Here is a 20,263-nt window from a genome sequence, read left to right on the forward strand (position 1 = left end):
TGTTTCTGTTTGTGCTAGCTAGAGATTTCTTTTTTTTAAGCAGACAATACAGTGTCTGTGATGCACTGCTTTACTCCTGAGCTCTTCACTGGGATGCTTCTTGCAGCATGTGACTCTTTGAGTTATCCAGCTGCTAGGGCTGGGCTTAAGCTGGCAAATCCACCTCTGCTCTTAGTCCTGCGAGGAGAATCAAGAGTGGTATCTTGTTTAGAAAAAGTCTTGAAAGCAGTGTACAGCCCCAACTTGAGAAAATCCCAGAAAGTGGTAAATTATTTACACATTATAGCATCAAATATCTGTGCTCCCACCAAAGACATGGGAAGCATAAATATGATGACTATCTGTGTTTTTTAAAGTCAGTTCAGGACTGAAGTTTGTTGCTAAGTTGTTTCACTGTCACTTCTGAGAGTTTTCTGCATATCTTTTGTACTGTTGCTCCAGTAAATAACCAGAGCCTGGTTATTTCCAAATGCATTTGTATTTCTGAAGAGGCAGATGGCTGCTGTGGGAGGAAAGGAAGGGGATTATTTCTGGTAACTTCAATTTGTGTTTCCCCATGGAAAGGGCAATTTATGCAATTTGAGTAGCTTGTTTTGAATCTTCTCTGTTTAGTACTAAGCTTTGTCTGGGAGCTAGATTTGGTTACTCCTTCTAAACCACATCTGATGGCGTAGCTTTTGTAGAAATACAAGCAGGAATGGTATTTATACCATTATACTTTGTAGTTTTTTAATATTTATATATTTATAACTATTTATATATTTATATTTATAAGTATATATCTGCATCATGTGAAATCTAAAAGCATCATTCTTCTGAAGTGAAATATTCTTACAGCAGTTTTCTCTTGCAGCTCTCTTCAAACCTGGCGTGAGATACAACTTTTCTCTGTATGGCTGCAAATCCATGGGATATCAGTTGTTGAAAAACATAACTGGGTATATGAAAGAGCTGCGTGAGTGCACTTTTATCATTCAGGATTTTTGAAAAGTGAACTTAGTCTGTGTCTGTTTTTTAGCTCAGTGTTGGTAGGAGGCTGAGACCAGAATCTCCATGCAGTACTGCTGACTTCTGTTTGTTCTCTGTGTATAACTGTAACACATTTCTCCAGCCGCTTGCAGTTCCAAGTGTATGCAATAACCCTGTGTTCTCCAGCTTATGTGGTGGCACAGTGTCACAGCAATTCACAGCCATAATTTGAACCACATGGCTGTGGTCCCTTCTACACAAGAAGAGGCAACTTTTCTGATTCATCAAGTCCAACTTCTAAGCACATTTAGTATAGCTCAAAAAATGTAAAAAGTATCTATAACATTTCTGTGTTGAAATGAAAGCACTTCATAGATCCAAACTAGATCCTAGAGAACAACCACTTTGAGAATTGTATTCTGTCCCCCACCAACCCTGTCTGGGTAACTGGGGTTTGACTCAGTGCTGAGCTTTGCTGGCCTGAAGATACATTAGTGTCTGAATGCTTTCTGTTCCCAGGTGTCTGGACATGACTTTAGCCTTTAACACCATAGCTGTATTGTATTGTAACTACAGCACCGATTTCACTTTGAAGTTTAATGTGTTTTCTGCTAAAATAGTTTGCCTAGAAAACTGAACTGCTGACATAATCTGAGTCCTTGGAAATGGTTGCTAAGGTTGAAGGTGAGGTTAAGGCAATTTTACCAGAAACTCAATTGTCAGCCATTTGTATTTCTCCAAAAATTCTGAAAGGTTTCCCAGAAGAGTTTTCCATGTGTGTTATGAACAGATCAAATAGAAGCTTTCAAGATATAAAGACTTTGAGGGACTAATAATGCGTTGAGCATGCAGAGGAAACTTATTAGGAACTGAGAAATGCACAAGAGCATAGATTCATTCTAAACTTCAGATTTGCCTTTGGACAGATAACCATCAAGAGAAAAATGGATGCATTCTTAAACATGAGTTTAGCCATGGTGGTTTAAAGCCAAATGTCCTGACATTATACATGGCTGTATACATTATCTGCTGTAACACTTTCAGTAGGCCTCAGGTATTGGAATAATAATATATAATACATAATAACTTGTGTAAACTGCTAAGAGTAGTTCTGGTAAAATTGTGTAGTTTGTTTTTTTTTTTTTTTTTGTTTTAAGACAGGCTATGAGTTAAAGCCTGTAAAAGCTAACATGTGTCCTCTGAATGCTTATACAATCTTTAGGGTTTTGTTGCAGGAAGAAGGGAATGGGTCTGTAAGACAACTGACCGAAGAGAAATTTTTCCTCCAGCACCGCTTAGTATCTAATACTGCAGTAATGATTAACAATTAGTCCAATATTGCTGTATATTTTTGTAGACTCCTGCTAAGTCTTTCACATGTACTTTTACAGTGAGGAGTCTTGAGGAAGTGGTTGGAAAATGCTAGCTCCAAAATAAAACTGATTTAAATACTTACATGGTTTCAGCATTTTGTAATAAGGCAATTTCTTACTGTTTTTTTCCTTCATAACTCTCTCTACAGCTCCAAAAACTGCACCAAATTTTATTGTTGAAGAAACTTCTTCAGATTCTATCTTGGTAAAGTGGGAAGACATTCCTATTGAAGAATGCCGAGGATTTCTAAAAGGATATCTTCTTTCCTTTGCAAAAGGTGAAAAAGATGCTTTAAAGCCTAGACTTTCAGAATCAGGTAAGTTAATTGTGTAGATTGCAACTTCCTTGCTTACATCGTTCCTTTTTATTTTTTAATAATTTAAGTTCACTTTAATACAAAAGATGCTTTAATAATAATTCAGTTGCATTACTCACTGTTATAATTTGCTCCTGATATGTGACAAAGGCATTTAAAATGCCTTTGTGTGATTAGCCCAGTTGTTTGCTAATATAAAGCAAAAGTTGGAGAAAACCCTGTCTCACTGAGGCCATAAAGTAATGCAGTGACTAAGTGGCAATGTGTCATGCTGTCCTGTGCTCAGATACCCTGGGGAGATGAGGTTGGGAGGTTACAAGGCTATATTTAATAGGTTTAAATAAATTTAACATTCTTCCAGTGCCTGTCCTGTCAGGACTGAAGCCTGACTGGCATTCATAAGAGGACACTCAGGAGGGTAAGGAAAAGTAGTCAATCTGCAGCAGCAGCAGCACCACACTCCTGTGCTGCTTGGTGCTGTGTAAGCAAGCAGCATTGCTAGGGTTCTTTATTTCAGTTTTCTTTACACAGACTGTTCTTCTGGTTTCATCTGCTCACTTCAAGACAGTTTTGCTAAAGCTGAGTTTGTCTTTTTGAATCCTTTCTTATGAAGTTATGCTTTTCTTACTGCTTCCAAACAAACAGGGAATCCAGAACTTAAAGTTAACAACATCACTGACTTAACAAAGAAGTCTATGAAAATACTTGATCTTCAAGGCAAAACGAGTTACCAGCTGGAACTACAAGCCTACACTGCTGGTGGATTGAGCCCTCCAAACAGCCTCTATGTGGTGACAAAGGAAGACTGTAAGTTGATTATCCCTGTCTTTAGCACATGGGCTGTACATTGTATATAAAGCTGAGCTTATTTTGTTGGTTTATTCTGGTCCTGTAGGTTTGGACGTACAGTCTAATTTTTACCTTTATTTAGTTGGTTATTTATAAATACAAAAATACAGTTCAGAGTGAGGGAAAGATCCTTTTCTATTATAGCTATTTTGTAGTTCATAGTAATGTATGCATAAAAAATAACTTATAACCTACTACTAAATATAGTAGAGTCTGAGCTTAGTTTTCTCAGACAGCCAGTTGTTTTTGTCAGGTTTCTCATTATGAATATCTGCTAATACATGGTGGAAAGAAAGACATTGTGGAAATATTTATCAGTTTTAAAGTTGAAAACAGATGCTTCTCTGCTTTGAATTCAGTTTTACTGATCCCTTAACAGAAGTAAACCCAAAAAGACAATTACAAGAAAATATGGACTTTAGAAAATTAGAGAAAAAAAGTATGTCCCATGAAGGACTAAACATTGGGGTGCAACATTAAAATCAAGCTTGAAGCATTTAATATCAATGGAAGAAGGCGGTGGAGATCTATTGGAGCTAAAGGTCAGGGATTGGAAGCATTGTAAAACATATAAAAGACAATGCTGTTTATGCAATTAGTTGTTGGCCTGGAAGAGCCATTACCAGAAACTTGGCCAGCTCAGGTAGCATGAAAATGCAATGCAAGTGCTTAAAAAGAGCAGAATCACTGTACCAATGAGTCTTGTGCTGCGCATGAAGCCTTCTGTAATTAAACAATCAGAGAGAAATATCTGCTGATTCCTGTAGTTATCACTGAATTTGTGAATTCCAGCAAAGTAGAAGGGTGATGGTGTAGGTCACTGTTTGCAGACCCGCTGCACTAGCTGAGTTTAATGGAATGGTCTTTGCATTGGGGGGAATATTAGAAAAGCCATAAAACTTACTGATTATATTGGATATATATTTAATGCCTCCTCTTTTTCTTATCCTCCAGCTGTAGGATTAATCATTGCAATTCTCATCCCCGTTGCAGTGGTGGTGCTGCTTGGAGTGTTGGCCAGCATCTTCTGCTACCGAAAGAGGGAATGGTAACTGCCTGCCTGGGGTTCTCATCTTTTCCTGGAAGTGTTTGCTTCTGTGCTAGGGTTTTCCCCGATTTTAGTTACTCCCTGTTTTCTCTTTATACCCAAAGATGTTAGTGGGCTTCGTTCAAAGGTGGGTGGCAAAAACATCCTGTGGAAAGTGAGGGAGAAACTGAGCTGGAGAGAGGTCAGAGGGAGGAATGCAAAAAGCTTTTGCAGGAGCCTCTGTTCCAGTGAGCACCGTTTATAAACAGTTCCCAAATGGAAATAAGCTGGCAACATACTGTAATTTGTGTGCCCTCTACAAACAAAGATAGACATATCATCTTCAGCTTTTAGTAAATGTGGCATATTAAATTCCCAACTTAAAAAAAAATGGGATTGCTGTTTTTTCCATTATACTCAGTGAAAGTTTAACACACTAAATCTTTGCACCAGATGTCTTCAGTATTCTGAGTTAAAGGGAAGTGTCCTGACTCCTTTTGTGTATTTGCAATCTGTTTCAGGCCTTGCTATCTTTATAATAGTTTATTCTTTCTCTTTAAAGGATTAAAGAAACATTTTATCCAGAAATCCCAAATCCTGAGAACAGTAAGGCACTGCAGTTTCAGAGGAACATCTGTGAGGTAACCCTTATTTTAAATCTAGTATTTTAAGCTTCTAAAAGATAAAACCAGTTAAAGAATTCTTTTGCAAACTTTGACTCATCTGTTCCAATTGTAGGAAAAAACTCAGTGGCAGGGGGAAACAAGCCAATTTACTGAGTAACTTTTGTCAGGTGGTATCTAGAGCTTTGTTGCTGTTAATGTAGTTAATTGCAATGTGAAAGGATTGTTGCATTTCTCTTCTTCCAGCTAATGAGAAGTGTCAGTACCTGATAAGAATACAAGAGTAACACAGGCATCTTTGTTGAAGTATTAGAAGAAGCAGGAAGTATGGACATCTGCCATATCCCATTATCCCGGTAGATACATTAGTTGAGATGGGCAGAGTATTTAAACAGCCTTCAGAAATGGGTTGTACAAAGACAAGATTTGGAGAAAGTTCTTAAAAATATACTGCAGGATCTCAAGTCTCTTTAATTTGCATAAAATACTTCTAACATTTACAGGAATGTGAGCCAGAAAATGATAAGCACTTTTTTCTTTTTAATGTATCATACTAGTCGCCATGGGATGACTACAATCCACAAGCCACCAAACTGCTGTAATTTCAGCAACTTGTTGCTTTCAGGTTTTCCAGATCTTTTAGCTTAGTGTTTCCCCCTTCTCCTTTTTCTCATTTCAGGGGAATAAGACACTTAAAACACTGGAAATGAACCCATGCACCCCCAACAGTGTTGAAGTGGTGGAAACACAGTCTACAGCTCCAAAGATTGAAGACACAGAGATGATGTCCCCAGCAGCAGAGACCACTGTGCCTGAAGATGGCTCTGACTCAGAAATGGAAAACCACGTTGTTGTCTCCTACTGCCCCCCTATCATTGAAGAGGAGATCTCAAATCCCCCTACAGATGAACCTGGGGGGTCATCTCAGGTGGTTTACATAGACATCCAGTCAATGTATCAGCCTCAAATTAAACCAGAGGAGGAGCCAGAAATAGACTTAGTGACTACAGCAGGCTATAAGCCACAAATGCAACTCTCTATCAGTGCTCTGAAAATAGAGGGCCATTCACCTGTGGAAGAAGAATTGGATAAAACTGCAGGTTACAGACCTCAAGCAAACACAAACGCGTGGAACATGGGCACTCCGGACTCTCCCGGATCAGTTGAAAGCAACAATGAAAATGCATCTTTTGGGAGCCCATGTTCAATTAATTCCCGACAGTTTCTGCTTCCCCCAAAAGATGATGAAGACTCTCCTAAACCCGTTAACACAGGGTGGTCCTTCACACACTTTTTTCAGAACAAACCAAATGATTAACAGTGAGTCCTCACTGCACGTGAACCTGCCTTCTGAATAAGCTTTTATGCCTGGTATTGTTAAGAAAGGAAGAAGAAAAGTGCAAAAGGCATGAATTATTCTTGGAGACAGTCAGCAGAAGTTCTAGTGAGCTGAATGTTACCATGTTTAAGTTAGTCAAAGTGTTAATATTCCATTGTAATAGAGGCTGAGAGGCCAAAATTATAGCAATTTAGTTATTACTCTAGTAAAATATATTGGATATAAGGGGTTTTGAATTTACAGCCCCTGATAATTATAGTCAAAGAACTCTGCCTACCCTCCCACAGTGCTCCAAGATAAACATGGTCTCATGCAATTTATAACTTGGAAAGATTGCTTTGCTTTGTTGTAGTTGTTCTCAACCGTGCAGACTCAAATGATGCAGCACCAAGAGATTTCCTTACTGAAGGTTTAATTTATAGCAAATCTCAGCCTAAGACTCAGAAACAATGTGGTTGGAAACTGTTGAGATCTTTTACCTAGTTATAAACAATGAACAAATGAGAGTGCTATTTTTTTTTCTTCTCCTGTATGGAAGGTTATTGTCACTGTTTAACACTTACAAAGCAATGGCCATTCAAATCTGTTGCTTTTTGACTAGACACTAATTTCTGTACCTACTGTACAATGTTTATTAAATGTTTGACTCAGGGGTACAAACTTGGGGAAAAGAAGTGTAACACTGATTGAAACCTCAACAAGAGCTGCATAAAGTTTAAAACTTCATTTTTTTAAAAAATACCTTAGAATGCTCTATATTTTTTCAATCTTTTGGTTAAAGAGTTAATCTTGCCTAATGTATTGCACTAATACATTTTGTATTTCATAGCTTCTGCTCCAGATCTCCTGCTTTGAAGTGGTACAGTAGTCCATTCACCCTCAGTGTTTAGCAGTCTTTGCACTATGCAGTAATGTAAGCCATGGGGAAATCTCTGTCTACTCACCTTAGCTGCTGATGCAATTTGGCACATGAAATTAGAGGTAGTAGGACTAGGTCCTTGAGGAGAAATTGCTTTTTGGATGATCTTTATTGTATTAGCTTTGTATTACCTGCTGCCTGACTGATCTTTGATCTTATGTGTCAACCCAACAGGACCTTCTATACAAATCCTACCTGGGAGTACAAGGTAGGATTTCTCTAGTGGCAGGGAGAAACCCAGGGAGGTTCTAGTGCCACTAATTCTACCTCTCCTTTACCAGATATGTGATGCAAAGAAAGCTTAAATTATGTACATTTGTGTGCTTAAAGGAGTGTTTAGAACAATAATCTTTTAAAATGCTTGTTTTCCCATGTGCATCTCTAGACACCTGTAACTGTAACATTTCACTGTGTAAATTTCAGGCTGTGGCATACATGAATTTCACTAGCTTACAGGAGAAACTTTTGAGAAATTTACCTGTTTCTTGCTGTAAAACAGTGGGGAGGCATCAGATGAGCTTGATCAAAAAGGGTCTCCATAAAGTTCTAACTAATTTTTTTTTAATCTCCATTTCGTTAGCTACTGTGCTTTGTTTGGGGTTTGGATTGCTGTTTGGTTTTTGTGGTTGTTTTGTTGTTTTTTTTTTTTAATAAAAAAGACATGGGAATGGTTTTCTAAAGAAAACAGATAAGGACTCTGAATTGTCTAGGCTGCTAGTTGTAAAGGTGTGAGAGTAGACCAGGAGTATGACTTGACAGACATTTGGTCTCCAAACCAAGCATGATCTGGCCATCAAAATAAAACCAAGCATAAGGTTAAACCTACTCACAGCAATGGGTGTTTCAGTTTCAGAGGCTGGCATGTCTCTGCCATCTCCACAGAACGAATGTGTAGAGGTGTTTCAGAACTGACAAAAAGGCAAAGCACTAAATAATTACCATAATAGGTAACAACCTCCTGCGTGTGCCTCCCGGACTAGTGAGCTGTGAAGTAGTAAAAAACAGATTGGTCTGCAGGTCTGGCAGAGTGCAAGGTGCCTCTGAAAGGACAGAAAGTGCACATAGGCTTCATCTGTTGAGTCTTTGAGTTAGCAGGCTGCAAGTGGAAACACAGGCAGCTGACGTCCATTTGTGACCAAGCATCAGCACAAGAGAAGTGTCATAGCATATTACTTAGAACATTAACATGTGAAAGGAAGCAGTTAAGCCCTTTGTGACTGATAGCTGGGAGGAGGCTAAATCCTAATAGTAACAACTGTTTTTCATAATTATTGTTTTTTAGAATATTTCATTTCACTAGTATAGATTTGGCTTAATGTGTCCATCTCCTAAGATGGATTTTAGTTTTTGCTGCTATATGCTTTTAATTGAAAGCAGATGATGTCATGGCCAGCGTGTATGGGTAGTGGTTAGGGGTTTTTTATAGAGCAGATTCTCAGTACAGAGGAGCAATCAGTATTGCATGGTGATCCAACTGAAAAAAAAAAAAAACCTCTGTAGCAGAACAGCTGACCATGAAGAATAACTGTGCTTTTCATATGGCTGTGTATTGCAAGAAACAAAATCAAACTGCTATTTGAGAGTACTGGCAATTTTTAATTTGGAGACTGGAAATCAAGGCAGCTGTAGAGACCACACAGAGCTCTCACAGGAAGCAGTTCAGGACCATTGTCAGTGTTCATATGGTGAATCACTTACACGTAAGCATCACATACTCAGGTTTCCAATGTGCTGCTCCTCCTATTCAGTAAAGACAACAACATTTTAAATTGCTTCATTTCTTAGTGATTAGGTAAGGAAAGGCTCCACAAATGTATATTCTGCCTCAATGTTAATCTTATAAACTTCCTCTGACCTAGTTATTAATATCTTTTTTTTTTTTCTAATTCTTGACGATATACCTGGTGTTCTGATTTTCAGGATGCGGGTCAGAAAGGTCGTTTAACAGGAAATAGCTTCAGTAAGGAGAGTGGGGCAGATGTGGGAGAGACACAAGCGTGTGCGGTATCTGTGGCTGTCATTGTCACTTAGTGCTGATGAGCCAGTAAACAGTTGTCATTCCAGCACTTGAAAGCTCAGCTGCTTCACCTCTGTGGTTTCCTTTGAGCCTATTCAGTGCTGCCTTTCAAATGCCTGTCTCAGATCTTCAGCAGTGAATTCAGATGCATGGGGAGAGGTGGTGCTAATGTGATCAGCCACCCCTAGGTACACGGAGCAGTAGGGATGAATGACCAGGAGAGTCAGGGAACAGACTTGCTTTCTGAGCCCAAGTGCCATGTTAAACCAGTGAAGCATCTTTAGGAATGTCTTTGAACCAAATACTCTTTCAAAGCATGGTGCTCTCTCATAGCCTCTAAATGCTTTGATAACAGTTGTAAGTTTCAGAGGGGATCAGATTCTTTGTACTAGTGCCTTCTAGCTTCCTGATGAGCCTCTTCGGACAAGTTTCTTTTCTGAAAAATATCTTAGGAATCCTAAAGTTTAAACAGCATTTCCTTACCGTCCTTTTGTTAAAAATCTTACCCTTTATTGAACATTTATTTTTAGTTCTTTTGCCTTTTTACTTCATTTTTTAGAAGAGTAGAAAGTACAGCTTTAAAAAATAATTAAAAAGAACCAAACAAAAAGCAAAATCCAACAATTTCCAGAAGGGATATGACCAGAAGGGATTGTGTCATGCCTAACTTCAGTCCTCCAGGATCAGTGTTTGGAGGTGTAGGGTATTAATGCCAAGCAGTTGCTTTCTGAAGAAAGTCGTCGATTCTGCTGCTTTTTATTTTTGAGCCATGCCTGTCATATGTGACAATTTAAGTTTTGTAATGGGTTTTTGTACTGTTCACTGTACGTGTGGAACATCAGTCACATTTGATGTATCGTTGTGCACTCTCCTATTTGACACATTCATTATTTTCGGTTTTTTGACATGCCCGAGATGTGGGATCTCACGTTTGTGTTAGATTTTGGGATGGTAGATCTGCATGTGATATACCTCACAGAACTACTAGTTAATATATCAACAAAATAGCAAGCTAATATTACAGGCAGGCAGTGAATTACCTCCCCTGCTATGCAGTGGCAGTATAGGCAGACCTAGAACCCGATAACTGACATTTGCTGTCTTTATGATCCCTAGTTGCTGCTTTCATGGGTAAACCATTTCCAGTCGCTGTGCTGCTTGCCATGGCACAATTGGCAGATCTGCCACGTTTCTTCATCCTTGGTTTGTGTGGGGGACCAGAACTTGACTTTGCCAGGAGCGTGGCAGCAGCACACTCCTGCTGACCTCAAGCTTTAGGCTGCTCTGAAGAGGCATTTTCAAATCACCTTTTTATGTTGTTGTTGATAGGTTCAGCTGGGTAAAGCTGAGTGCTGTGGTGTTTCCTGTGGTCATGAGTTCACTCAGTTGAACATGAATAGGAGCAAAAAGGAAAGTGATTGGGTGCACTGGAGAGACAAGGTGATTAGACGCCACTCTAAAAAGGCAATGATAAATTGTGTGCTCTGTTTTTAAATAAATACTGTTTTGTAAATAGAATACTTGTACCCCTACAAGTAGAAAGAAATATAGTAACATAATTTGACAGATATTAGAAAAATGTAACATTTAAAGAATGAGATTGCTAACAAGGCTCTGTGTACCATAAATCTGTGGCGAGCTTCCCATGTAAATAGCATCTTATATTCTGCCACAGACTTTGATGAAGACTTCAGTGCAAATGGCATTTAATATTTATAACACTAAGTCCTAACCCTTTACGCACACATGTGCTTGCATCATCATGTGCCTAGGTGCATATGGCAGAGGAAGTCGGCTTACAATTGCCAAAGTGATTTTTTTGGAGTCCTGTACATGAATATATACCTTCTGAGACAGTTTTGTCTGGAGGAAGCACCTGCTGTCTTGTGCTCCTCCCAACACACTTTGCAACACTTGTGGTGCTTGCATTAAATGGTGCCCTCTGTGGATGAGGCTCAAAGATGCTGTTGGCAGTATTTGTTGGTTTTTTCCCCTTGTCTATTCCTTAGCCAGCCTGGAAACACAGTCCCAGACCCCGAATACTAGACAAGGATTTAGAAGTGTTTTAAGTGTTTTATTCCCTTTATTCCAGTTTAAGACTGTCTTAGATATCTTGTTAGGAGCTGTAAAATAGTTTCTTCCACCACAATTTTCTTTCCCCTCCCTCATTTATATAACTCTGGATTTTTCCCAGTGCTTCTCAGATAACCAGTGTTTGTTTCCTTTTAGCATGTTATACAAACAAACCTCAGATGATATTGGCAGGCTTTCTGTAACTTTATAAGTTGTCCCAGTGTGCATGACAATACTTCTCCCCCACAAAAACATCTATTAATGCCTTCTGCTTTTACAACTGAAACAAAAAAAACTTCAAGAGGAATTCTGGGTTTTGGAGGGCAGGGGCTCAGCCTGCCTGTGCAGGTGAGGTGGTCTAATGGCAGGGTGTTTCATGAGAGGATGGGGTTAATCCCTCTCCAGTCTCACTCTCTTCTGTGACAGCACTGTCCAGGTGGCTTTGTGGTGCACCAGAGCAGATTAAATCCTTGGTTTTCAATTTGATACCTAACAAAATCTCTAGGACAGTCCCAAATCTGCATTTTGACTGAAAGCAAGCTTCAGTGGAGATTTATGGACAACTTCCACTAGAAGGGTCAATACCTTTGCAGCTCACTTGGTCTCATGTTGTGCAAAAGTTAGTGAGTAAAACTAACCCAGGAACAAAGCAAAAAATGAAATTTTCACTTTTTCATTACGTGGATTAAGAAAACTTTAAAAATTAGTAGCTCGAGCAGGGCAAAGTAAAAGAGAAAGGTCGCGCTCTTTAGTAGTAACACAATAAAAAAAGAATCCTTGATCGCCACTCTGTCCATGTTTCTTAAATGTGGTTCAAGAATGGCTTTAGAAACATTTTACGTTTTGATACCATGTCAAAAGTTTGTAAAGCTGGGGATAACAAAAAGAGAAGACAACTGAATCATCATATCTGAAACCCTACTTGAAAGTAACAGCAATTTGAAGTTTGAGCCTGTTGTGGCACACAAAATATCAGAACTGGTGGAATCATACAGGTCACCTGAAAAAAACACACAACATTGTACTATAATGCTGTAACTTTAAACATATACTGTGAATAGGTTCAATGTTTTTTTTAGCTCTTTTTATACCATATTTTTTACAGCATAAATAATTTGCTTAGAGATGTTTTTTATGTTCTGTTTTTATGAAGATTTTAATGGACTTTTGTTTAATACTAGTGAAAATATTGTTTGCCAATTTGACATAGTCATCTATAGAAGTTTAATGCTGAGAATAAATCAGTAGATTGAGCTGAAAAAATAGTCTTCATAACACACTAAATCTAATAAGTCATTCAGCATATTTTTGTTGCTGAATGATACTGAAATTTTCCAGCTTCCAAGTCTGCTATTGAAAAATTACTTCTTTCACAATTTTAGCAAAATCATCACAAGGCACTTTAATAAAGCTGTAGCATGCCAAGTAAAATACTGATTCAACAAAGTGTATCAATATGAAAATTTATCAGCTAAGCAGTTAAACAAATGCATGCTTAAAGAAGGAAGCATGGGATCATGTTGGGGATATACTATTTCAGTGTGGCAGTTGACATTTAAGACTAACCTAACACTAAGATACAACTTTGCATACATTTTAAACCTAGTTTGCTTGCTTGATGTAACTCCTGTTGTACTGCTTGGGTGTCTAAAAGTAAGCATGTGTTTAACAATTTTGCCATAGTATTGCCATGAAATTTAATAAATATATTTTCTTACACTCTTATATGTCTTCATATTCTTTGCTTTCCCATTTATTTTTTAAGAGTTAATTTCTGCATATGTCCCAGTACAAACAGAGTTATTTGAATTTTGTGCCAGAGTAAACAACCACAGGATCTAGCAAGCACAGCCTTGGCTTCCTGATAGGCAGAGTGGATGGTAACAAATACTCCTCAGCACAACAGACCCTACTATTTCCAGGGGCCACTGAAGCCCTCCTGTTCCTGGGGTACAATGCAGGGACAGGAAAAAGTCCAGGTCACTTACCCGTGTCCTCCTTGGCTTGTGGCTCTAACAGAGCTGGGGTTTGGTGTGTGATCCCTCTGCACACCTGGGCTGGGGGTGTGCAGACATCAGCCCCTGCAGACTCCGTACGGGGGACATCCCTGTGCTGGGATGGAGTGGCAGGATGAAGGGCCCGGGCTGTTTCTGGGGTTGGTTTGGGTGGTGTAGAACACTTTCTCAGCATGCTTTAGCGGAACTGAGATGACCAGCTGATGGTGATGGGCCTTATGTTTGAGGCCATTTATGATGGCTTGTCATTTGTGATGTATCTTTGTGACAGCCAAAGAATTTTGTGGCTCATCCAACCCACAGCACCTTTACTTGGGAAGGACACCTGAGCCTAGCAATGTGCGTAATGACAGGTGCTGCACCACAGCACGTCACAAAAAAACCATCGTGGCATGGTGGCATTGTGCTCTCTCTGTCTCTTTGGAGGCATCCTTGAAAGTCAGTGTCAATTCCTTGCCTCACAACAGCAGATTGGTGCATTTGGATGTGACAGCAACTGGGCAGGGCGTGGGAACTCCTCTGAGCACTGGGGAGATGGAGGATTCAGCTCTTTTAGTGGGACTGAAGAGTGCTGCTCTGAAAAGACACTTGGAGCTGTGGGAATGAGGGAAGTTTGATTGTTCCAAAAGTGAAAACCACAGCTGCCCTCTCCAGCCCTGCTACTGCTCTGGTCAGAGACACCAGGGAAGAGCTCCAGACAGGACTCGCTCCATCTGTGTCTCAGGTGTAAAAGAATTAACAGGATGATGGCTTTGCAATATCTTCTGAAGATACTGCACGTGATCAGATATAGCTAATTCAATGCTTGGCAAAACCAGGTTAACCCAGCTGGGCTGTATATTTAACACTGCTCCTGGGCAGCTGGAATGAGTAGATGCAATCATCATGGAGACACACACAGCAGCAGCAGCAGGGGACCATGAACACAGGAGGTTTTTGCAGGGACCATGAACTGTCCCATATGTCACCATCACAATGAGAGTGGAGAGAGGGGGTCAGACCATCCATGTTTTCTGTCTGGTCCCAGCACACAATCTCATCTTCTGTTTGACTCTCCCTTTGCTGCCAGTGCTGGTTGCTCCCAATGTGGCATCAAAGTACACATTCCCCTGGATCTGCAACCACCAAAAGCTTCTCTCAATACACAAATAAAGCTTAAAGTCCCTCTGTATGAAACATTTGTTACCCATTAAAAGAAATCTGTATTATGGTAAAAACAATCCGTTCAAATGAAAGCTGCCTAAATATGATTATAAATGGGTGATTCCATTTTCAAATCCTGCTTTGCTGACACCAAAACTAAAAATTGTAGAGAGGCAAAAAAAAATGGAAGCAAGTGAAATAGTAAAGAAAATATTAGATATTGCTCTTCCCATGTTTTCAAAATACAGAAAAATTTAGGAAAATTCTGCCATGTCCACAAAAAGTGATGATGTAGGCTGCCACTACTGCCAACAGAAACTATTTAAGAGTCTGCAAAACAAAAAATTAGGTTGGAAAGCTGCTGTTTTGTGAGACAGAATATGGGGTGTCCGTGCTCTGCAGCTCTATTTCTTCCATGCTTCTCCATATATCTCAGTAACAAAAAGTGCTGGAAAAAATGGCCTGTGGGGATGGTGTTGAAAGAACTGGCACAGTTGTTTTCCTAGAAAGAAAGACTGAGGGAAGGTTTAAAACGAAAGAGCAGGGGAAGAGGAACAATGTCGTCTTTGTCTTAGTGCACAATGAACAAAGGAAAATGCTGTGACAGTGAATGGATATTCAAAAGAAATCAGGGCAGTCGGTCACAGCGCTGCCAGGCAGTCTCCATCACAAGGGGCTTGACAAGAAGGCACTCACAGATGAGCCAGTCCTGTCCACAGGGACAGACAGCCCAGACCTTGCAGAGCTGCAGTGACCACAGGCACTGGCTCTAGGCTGTAATTCATGAGTGAAATGCCTAAGAGCAGAATCAAGGGCACAACATCACAGTGCCCACAATGACTCAAACCAATGAAAAATGGAGCGGGAGAGAGTTGGGGAAGGGAAACACCTCCACCCCACCCTCCACCACCCAAGAAATTAAATGGTGATAAAAGATGGATCTGTCTGATGGGATGCGGCTGTTGCTCTCCCGGAGTAAACCAGGACTGTACCTTATCTACTCCTTCAAAGTGAGGAGATTTTCCCCTTGAGGGGTGATGCTGTCGTGGAGGCAGCTGAACATGCAGAGCTGGAACAATACATTTTCCACCCAGCTTGCTTTGCCATGCAAACAGAATGAAAACTTTTTCTCAAAAGGAAAGCCTTCTCCAAAGGAAAGCCTGGCTGACAAAATAGCAACTTTTACAATAGGCAGCTATTTCAGGGTAATACTCCATCCAGGGAATGGGCAACTTCCCCCAACCCTGGCAGCCTCTTCCTCCTCCTCTTCCTCCTCCTCCTCCTCTTCCTCCTCCTCCTCCTCTTCCTCCTCCTCTTCCTCTTCCTCTTCCTCTTCCTCTTCCTCTTCCTCTTCCTCCTCCTCCTCCTCCTCCTCCTCCTCCTCCTCCTCACCACGCCAGGTGTTCAGCCCTACCAAGTGGAATATTACATGTTCTGGGAATAATGTGGAAAACTAGTAAGAAAAATAAGAGCTGCAGTTTAAGGAAGGAGAATAAATTGCAAAGAGAGGTACAAGCTCTTGCGGATGCTGCCTTCCCTGCTGGCTTGCTCAGGTAGCTGCAGCAAAAGGGACAGGGCTCCAACTGGCAGGAGCTTACCCTGCTCAGCACTGGGGTCATGCCTTGCATCTGAGTCAGCCCAAGCAATGAGTAATGTGACTAATAAACATTCCTGGAGACAGCGAGCAGCACATGCAGGCCAGTTCCTGGGAAAATGACTAATCACTCTGCCATTCCCTGTCCACCTTTCCCTTCTCCTTCCCTGACCCTGCGTCAGTGGGGAGGGTAGCAGAGGGTGAGAGGGGCAGAGCCTCCACATGTGGTCAGATGTTCCTGATTTTCTCGTACCTGTCTCCTGTTCAGCCCTTGAAGTGGAAACCACAGTGGAAACACATGCCCCAGCTTTACAGGAAGAGTGGAGATGTACAAGAGGGATGTTTCTCAGACTGTCTTTAAAAGGATGCAGGAAGGATCCTTTTTTTTAACTATTTAAACCACTCAGCATTGTTGCTATTTGTGCCCCCACTCCCACCAGCCTGCACCGCTGCAGCTGCACTGCTCCTGCTCAGCCTGCACCGCTGCAGGGTGATGTTGCCAGCCCAGAATTCTGATAGGCAGAGTTGGAATCAGGCATATGGGGAGCTGCTCTTCTTTTCCCACAGCAACGACAGAGGTATTTCCTACCCACGCCCCTCCCTGCCCGACATTTCAGAAGAGCTGCTTTTGTTTTGGAGAAGCACCGCCTCGTACCAAAGCACCCGGTATTCTGCAGTAAATTATCTTAAAATAGAGACCTCTCCCACCAGATGTTTGTCTTGGAACTGGTCTCCAAACTCTGTGACAGGAACGAAAGGATGGGAAAGGCGAGGCACGTAAGGCAGAGCCGAGGATGATGCTGTTTGTGGAGCACGGTAGAGCCCCATCCACACCAGCCCAGCATGTCCAGAGGGTCAGGGGTACAGCCAGACAAATCTCCCTACTCTGTGCCAGGTCACGACAGGTCACTAACATCTGGAAAACCCCTCAAGCTCATAAGATGTGAATTTTCCCTCTCAGGCAGCCAGCAGTTCAGACACGACCCAAGGCTGTGTCAGGCCACTCCCACAGGGCTACACTGAGTAGACAGAAAAACCTTCAGCCTCCAGAAATTTTAGTTTTCACTCTTTTCCAACTCTACACATTTTCCTTTTACATCCCAAGGCATCCAGTTCCATGTTTTTTTAGTTTCAAAGGCACATCTTGATCTGGTATACTTTATCATGCTTTTTCCCAGCCACAGAGGATTTCTCCTTCCCCATGGGGCTCCCAAGCCAAACAAAACTTTGCTTCTCCTGGGAGGAGAGCCATGAGTGTCTCCAGTTTTTCTGCAAGCTGAAGTCTGTGTCTTCTACAGACTTTTTCCCCCGTAGTATCATTTGAACAGGGAGTAGACACAGGTGCACATCACATTATGGCACCACCGCTGCCATTTTCCTTTTATTTTCTGTTTGCAGTAAGTGCCTGCATTTGTTTTTGACCACTGCTACCTTAAGGAGCACAAATCTTTCATCTAAGAGATCAGGGTGTTCCTTTAGCATGCAGGACAGGAGCTGGGGTATCCTTGGCAGGAATTTGTCTGTACCATTATCTAGGTGTAGGTGTAGGTGGGCTGAATCTAGGGAATGTGTATGAGCTCTCAGGGGGCCGGGAACACTCTGAGCACACTAAAAATGCAGCAGGAACCTCCTCACATCCATTGCTTTCACCACATCAGGTCCTTCCAGCTCACGGGCATTCAGATGAGCCTGTGCCCCTGGGGAAGTTTGTGGCTCCCCTGCCACAGGCACGGCAGGCTGTGGGGTGCCCTGCTGCATGGCTGGTCTCTCTTCCTCCCCCCAGCCCCTTCACAGGCTCACTCATCCACTTTGAACAGGGAATTAAGGAAGAAAAATCTCCAAGTTAAGAAATTCTGGACCACTCTTTCAGTGTCTCAACAGCACTCTGTTTGCCTGCTTAAATTATGCTTTGGCAATCAAGGTTGTGTAAGTGCTGGTCCAGTGCCTAGAAAACATAACATTTTAAGAGGACTGTGACCTAGCAAGGTCTCTTGCAATAGCTTTTCTCACTTTTCTAAAAAAAAAAAAAAAAAAAAAAAAAAAAAAAAAAAAAAAAAAAAATTATAATACCACAGTAGCAAGTATTTGCTCTTTTTTTTCCTAATCTTTTAATCTGTTTAAGACAGGAAAGCTTCATAATGTACAATTTTAAACTGTCAAAATTTACAGAACAAAAAGAGTCAAATGTAAAACTGGTCATAACTCACAAATATCCCCATTAAAACTGTATAATACAGACATTAAGCCACAGGTCACTTTTCTATTTTTAGGAAAGTGTGCAAAGAGCTAATTGTATAGTACATGTAGATGTTAAAAGTGATGCCATGTAAGCAGGTCTGCTGCTGCTGCTATAAAAAATAGACAAGTATAAAATTACTTCTACAAAATTGGTTCATTTTTTTGTTGCTTGTAATAAAAAAGTAGACTTGTAAGAACTTTCCTCCTCAACAAACAACAACGTTTTGAAACCAGTCATTGTAACTGTTATCCTGCTACACAGGATGAAACATAATTTAGTTAAATCAGAGAGTGGTAGGGAGAACTGTTTGTTCCAGGACCCACATGTGAATGCAGGAGTATGCTGCCCGATGGTGTATTTGTTGAACAGCACAGTCACTGTATCACTGCAGGGTGGGATGATTGCAGGTGTTTCAAGATTGCTTCCTCTGATACTACAACAGATAACCTAAGGACCACAAAACACAGCCACTGAGCTAGTCTTATTTGAACACCACACTTTGCCGTTTGCACTGATGCACAACCCTTAGCACTCACTAAACACTTAAGGGGTAGAGGGCACGGTTCATACACAAAATGCTTGGTTTCATTTGGACAGGAAAGGAGAGGGAATGAGAGGGGAATAATGTTCTTTTTCTTTTCCTTGTTTTTGGGTTTCCCTTTGGCTTTGTCACCTTCCCAGACGGGCAGCATGGTCTGGCTGCAGAGGTTGGTGTCAGCCGGCTCCCGCTCAGCCACACACGCACGCACACGACGGGTCCTCAGCGCCGGGGTCCCGCTCTTGTCACTTGGTCCCACACGTGTTGATGTTCTTCCCGTTGGCAGCATCCTCCACCAGCGAGATGTGGTAGTCAGTGGAGAGCGTGAGGTGGGAGATGCAGCCCACCAGCCCGCGCAGGTACTGCCGGTTCGTGTGCAGGGCGATTTCCCTCATGCCCCCTGCGGGAAAGGCAGCTCTCAGAAACTGCTCCTCACCAGCACGGGCCTCTGCTCCTGCCTGGCAGGCTGCACACCCAGCAATGCCACCCCTAGTAATGCAACTCAGAAGGGAATTTTGATTTATAGGTTGCTTTGTGTTGTTTTAAGTAACGATTTTAAGCACTTGAAACTACAGAGGGGATAAGCAGGAGGTAATGAATTAGGACACTAAGTATTTATTTCAGAAATTGTATCATCAGTAAGACCTGAGTCAGCTTGAGCCCAGGTGTGGGGTTTCTAGCTGCCTCTGGCTGTTTCTCTATGTACCTGCCAGGAGTTCCACAGGGTGTCCTATAGTGCTCATCCCTCCTGATTCCCATTCCCCCATCCCACTCAAAGAGGCCTCCTCACACAAAACTCCTGTGGCAGACTGGAGGCTGCTCTGTGACACCTCCACCAGGAGCTGGACACAGCTGGACCCCCTGCCTTGCAGCTGACCGCACTTATGTGTCCTGAATATGAATAATTAGCACCCACCTACGTAGAGATCTCCATTGATATTTAACTGCCTCATCTTCCCAGGGGATTTACCGGTCCTGGCACCATAATCGTCCACGGTTACTTTGCCAGACTGTCCATCCCTGAAACCAAAAGCAAACCACTCTCATTCAACCAGCCTACAGTCAGAAGGGAGGAGGAGCAGTGGCATTTTCCACTTGCCAGGAGACTTGTCACAGCAACTCAGAGCTGAGCTGGGCTCATGGTGAAGGCTTGGATGGAACTGGGAAGCCCCACAGACACAGCGTACTCAGGCCATCCAGACTTTTCAGGTTTTAGGATTTTTTTTTT

General features: G+C 41.5%; 2 protein-coding genes across 4 annotated transcripts in view; one reads left to right on the top strand and one right to left on the bottom strand.

The window, feature by feature from the left end:
* LIFR (LIF receptor subunit alpha) overlaps positions 1 to 13,231 on the top strand; it is a 53,096-nt gene extending 39,865 nt beyond the window's left edge. For both annotated transcript variants that reach the window (XM_058043556.1, XM_058043555.1), the window contains exons 15-20: positions 854 to 955; positions 2,492 to 2,659; positions 3,305 to 3,466; positions 4,463 to 4,556; positions 5,098 to 5,176; positions 5,838 to 13,231. In XM_058043556.1, the coding sequence (XP_057899539.1) occupies positions 854 to 955; positions 2,492 to 2,659; positions 3,305 to 3,466; positions 4,463 to 4,556; positions 5,098 to 5,176; positions 5,838 to 6,476 (1,244 nt within the window). In that variant the 3' untranslated portion in view covers positions 6,477 to 13,231. The remainder of the gene's footprint in view (positions 1 to 853; positions 956 to 2,491; positions 2,660 to 3,304; positions 3,467 to 4,462; positions 4,557 to 5,097; positions 5,177 to 5,837) is intronic.
* A 5,729-nt stretch (positions 13,232 to 18,960) lies between these two features.
* EGFLAM (EGF like, fibronectin type III and laminin G domains) overlaps positions 18,961 to 20,263 on the bottom strand; it is a 75,813-nt gene continuing 74,510 nt past the window's right edge. For both annotated transcript variants that reach the window (XM_058043878.1, XM_058043877.1), the window contains exons 23-24: positions 19,952 to 20,055; positions 18,961 to 19,435 (exon numbers count right to left, since the gene is read on the bottom strand). In XM_058043878.1, the coding sequence (XP_057899861.1) occupies positions 19,281 to 19,435; positions 19,952 to 20,055 (259 nt within the window). In that variant the 3' untranslated portion in view covers positions 18,961 to 19,280. The remainder of the gene's footprint in view (positions 19,436 to 19,951; positions 20,056 to 20,263) is intronic.

This window comes from Melospiza georgiana, chromosome Z (genome assembly GCF_028018845.1).
Source record: "Melospiza georgiana isolate bMelGeo1 chromosome Z, bMelGeo1.pri, whole genome shotgun sequence".
In the NCBI taxonomy this organism is placed as follows: Eukaryota; Metazoa; Chordata; class Aves; order Passeriformes; family Passerellidae; genus Melospiza; species Melospiza georgiana.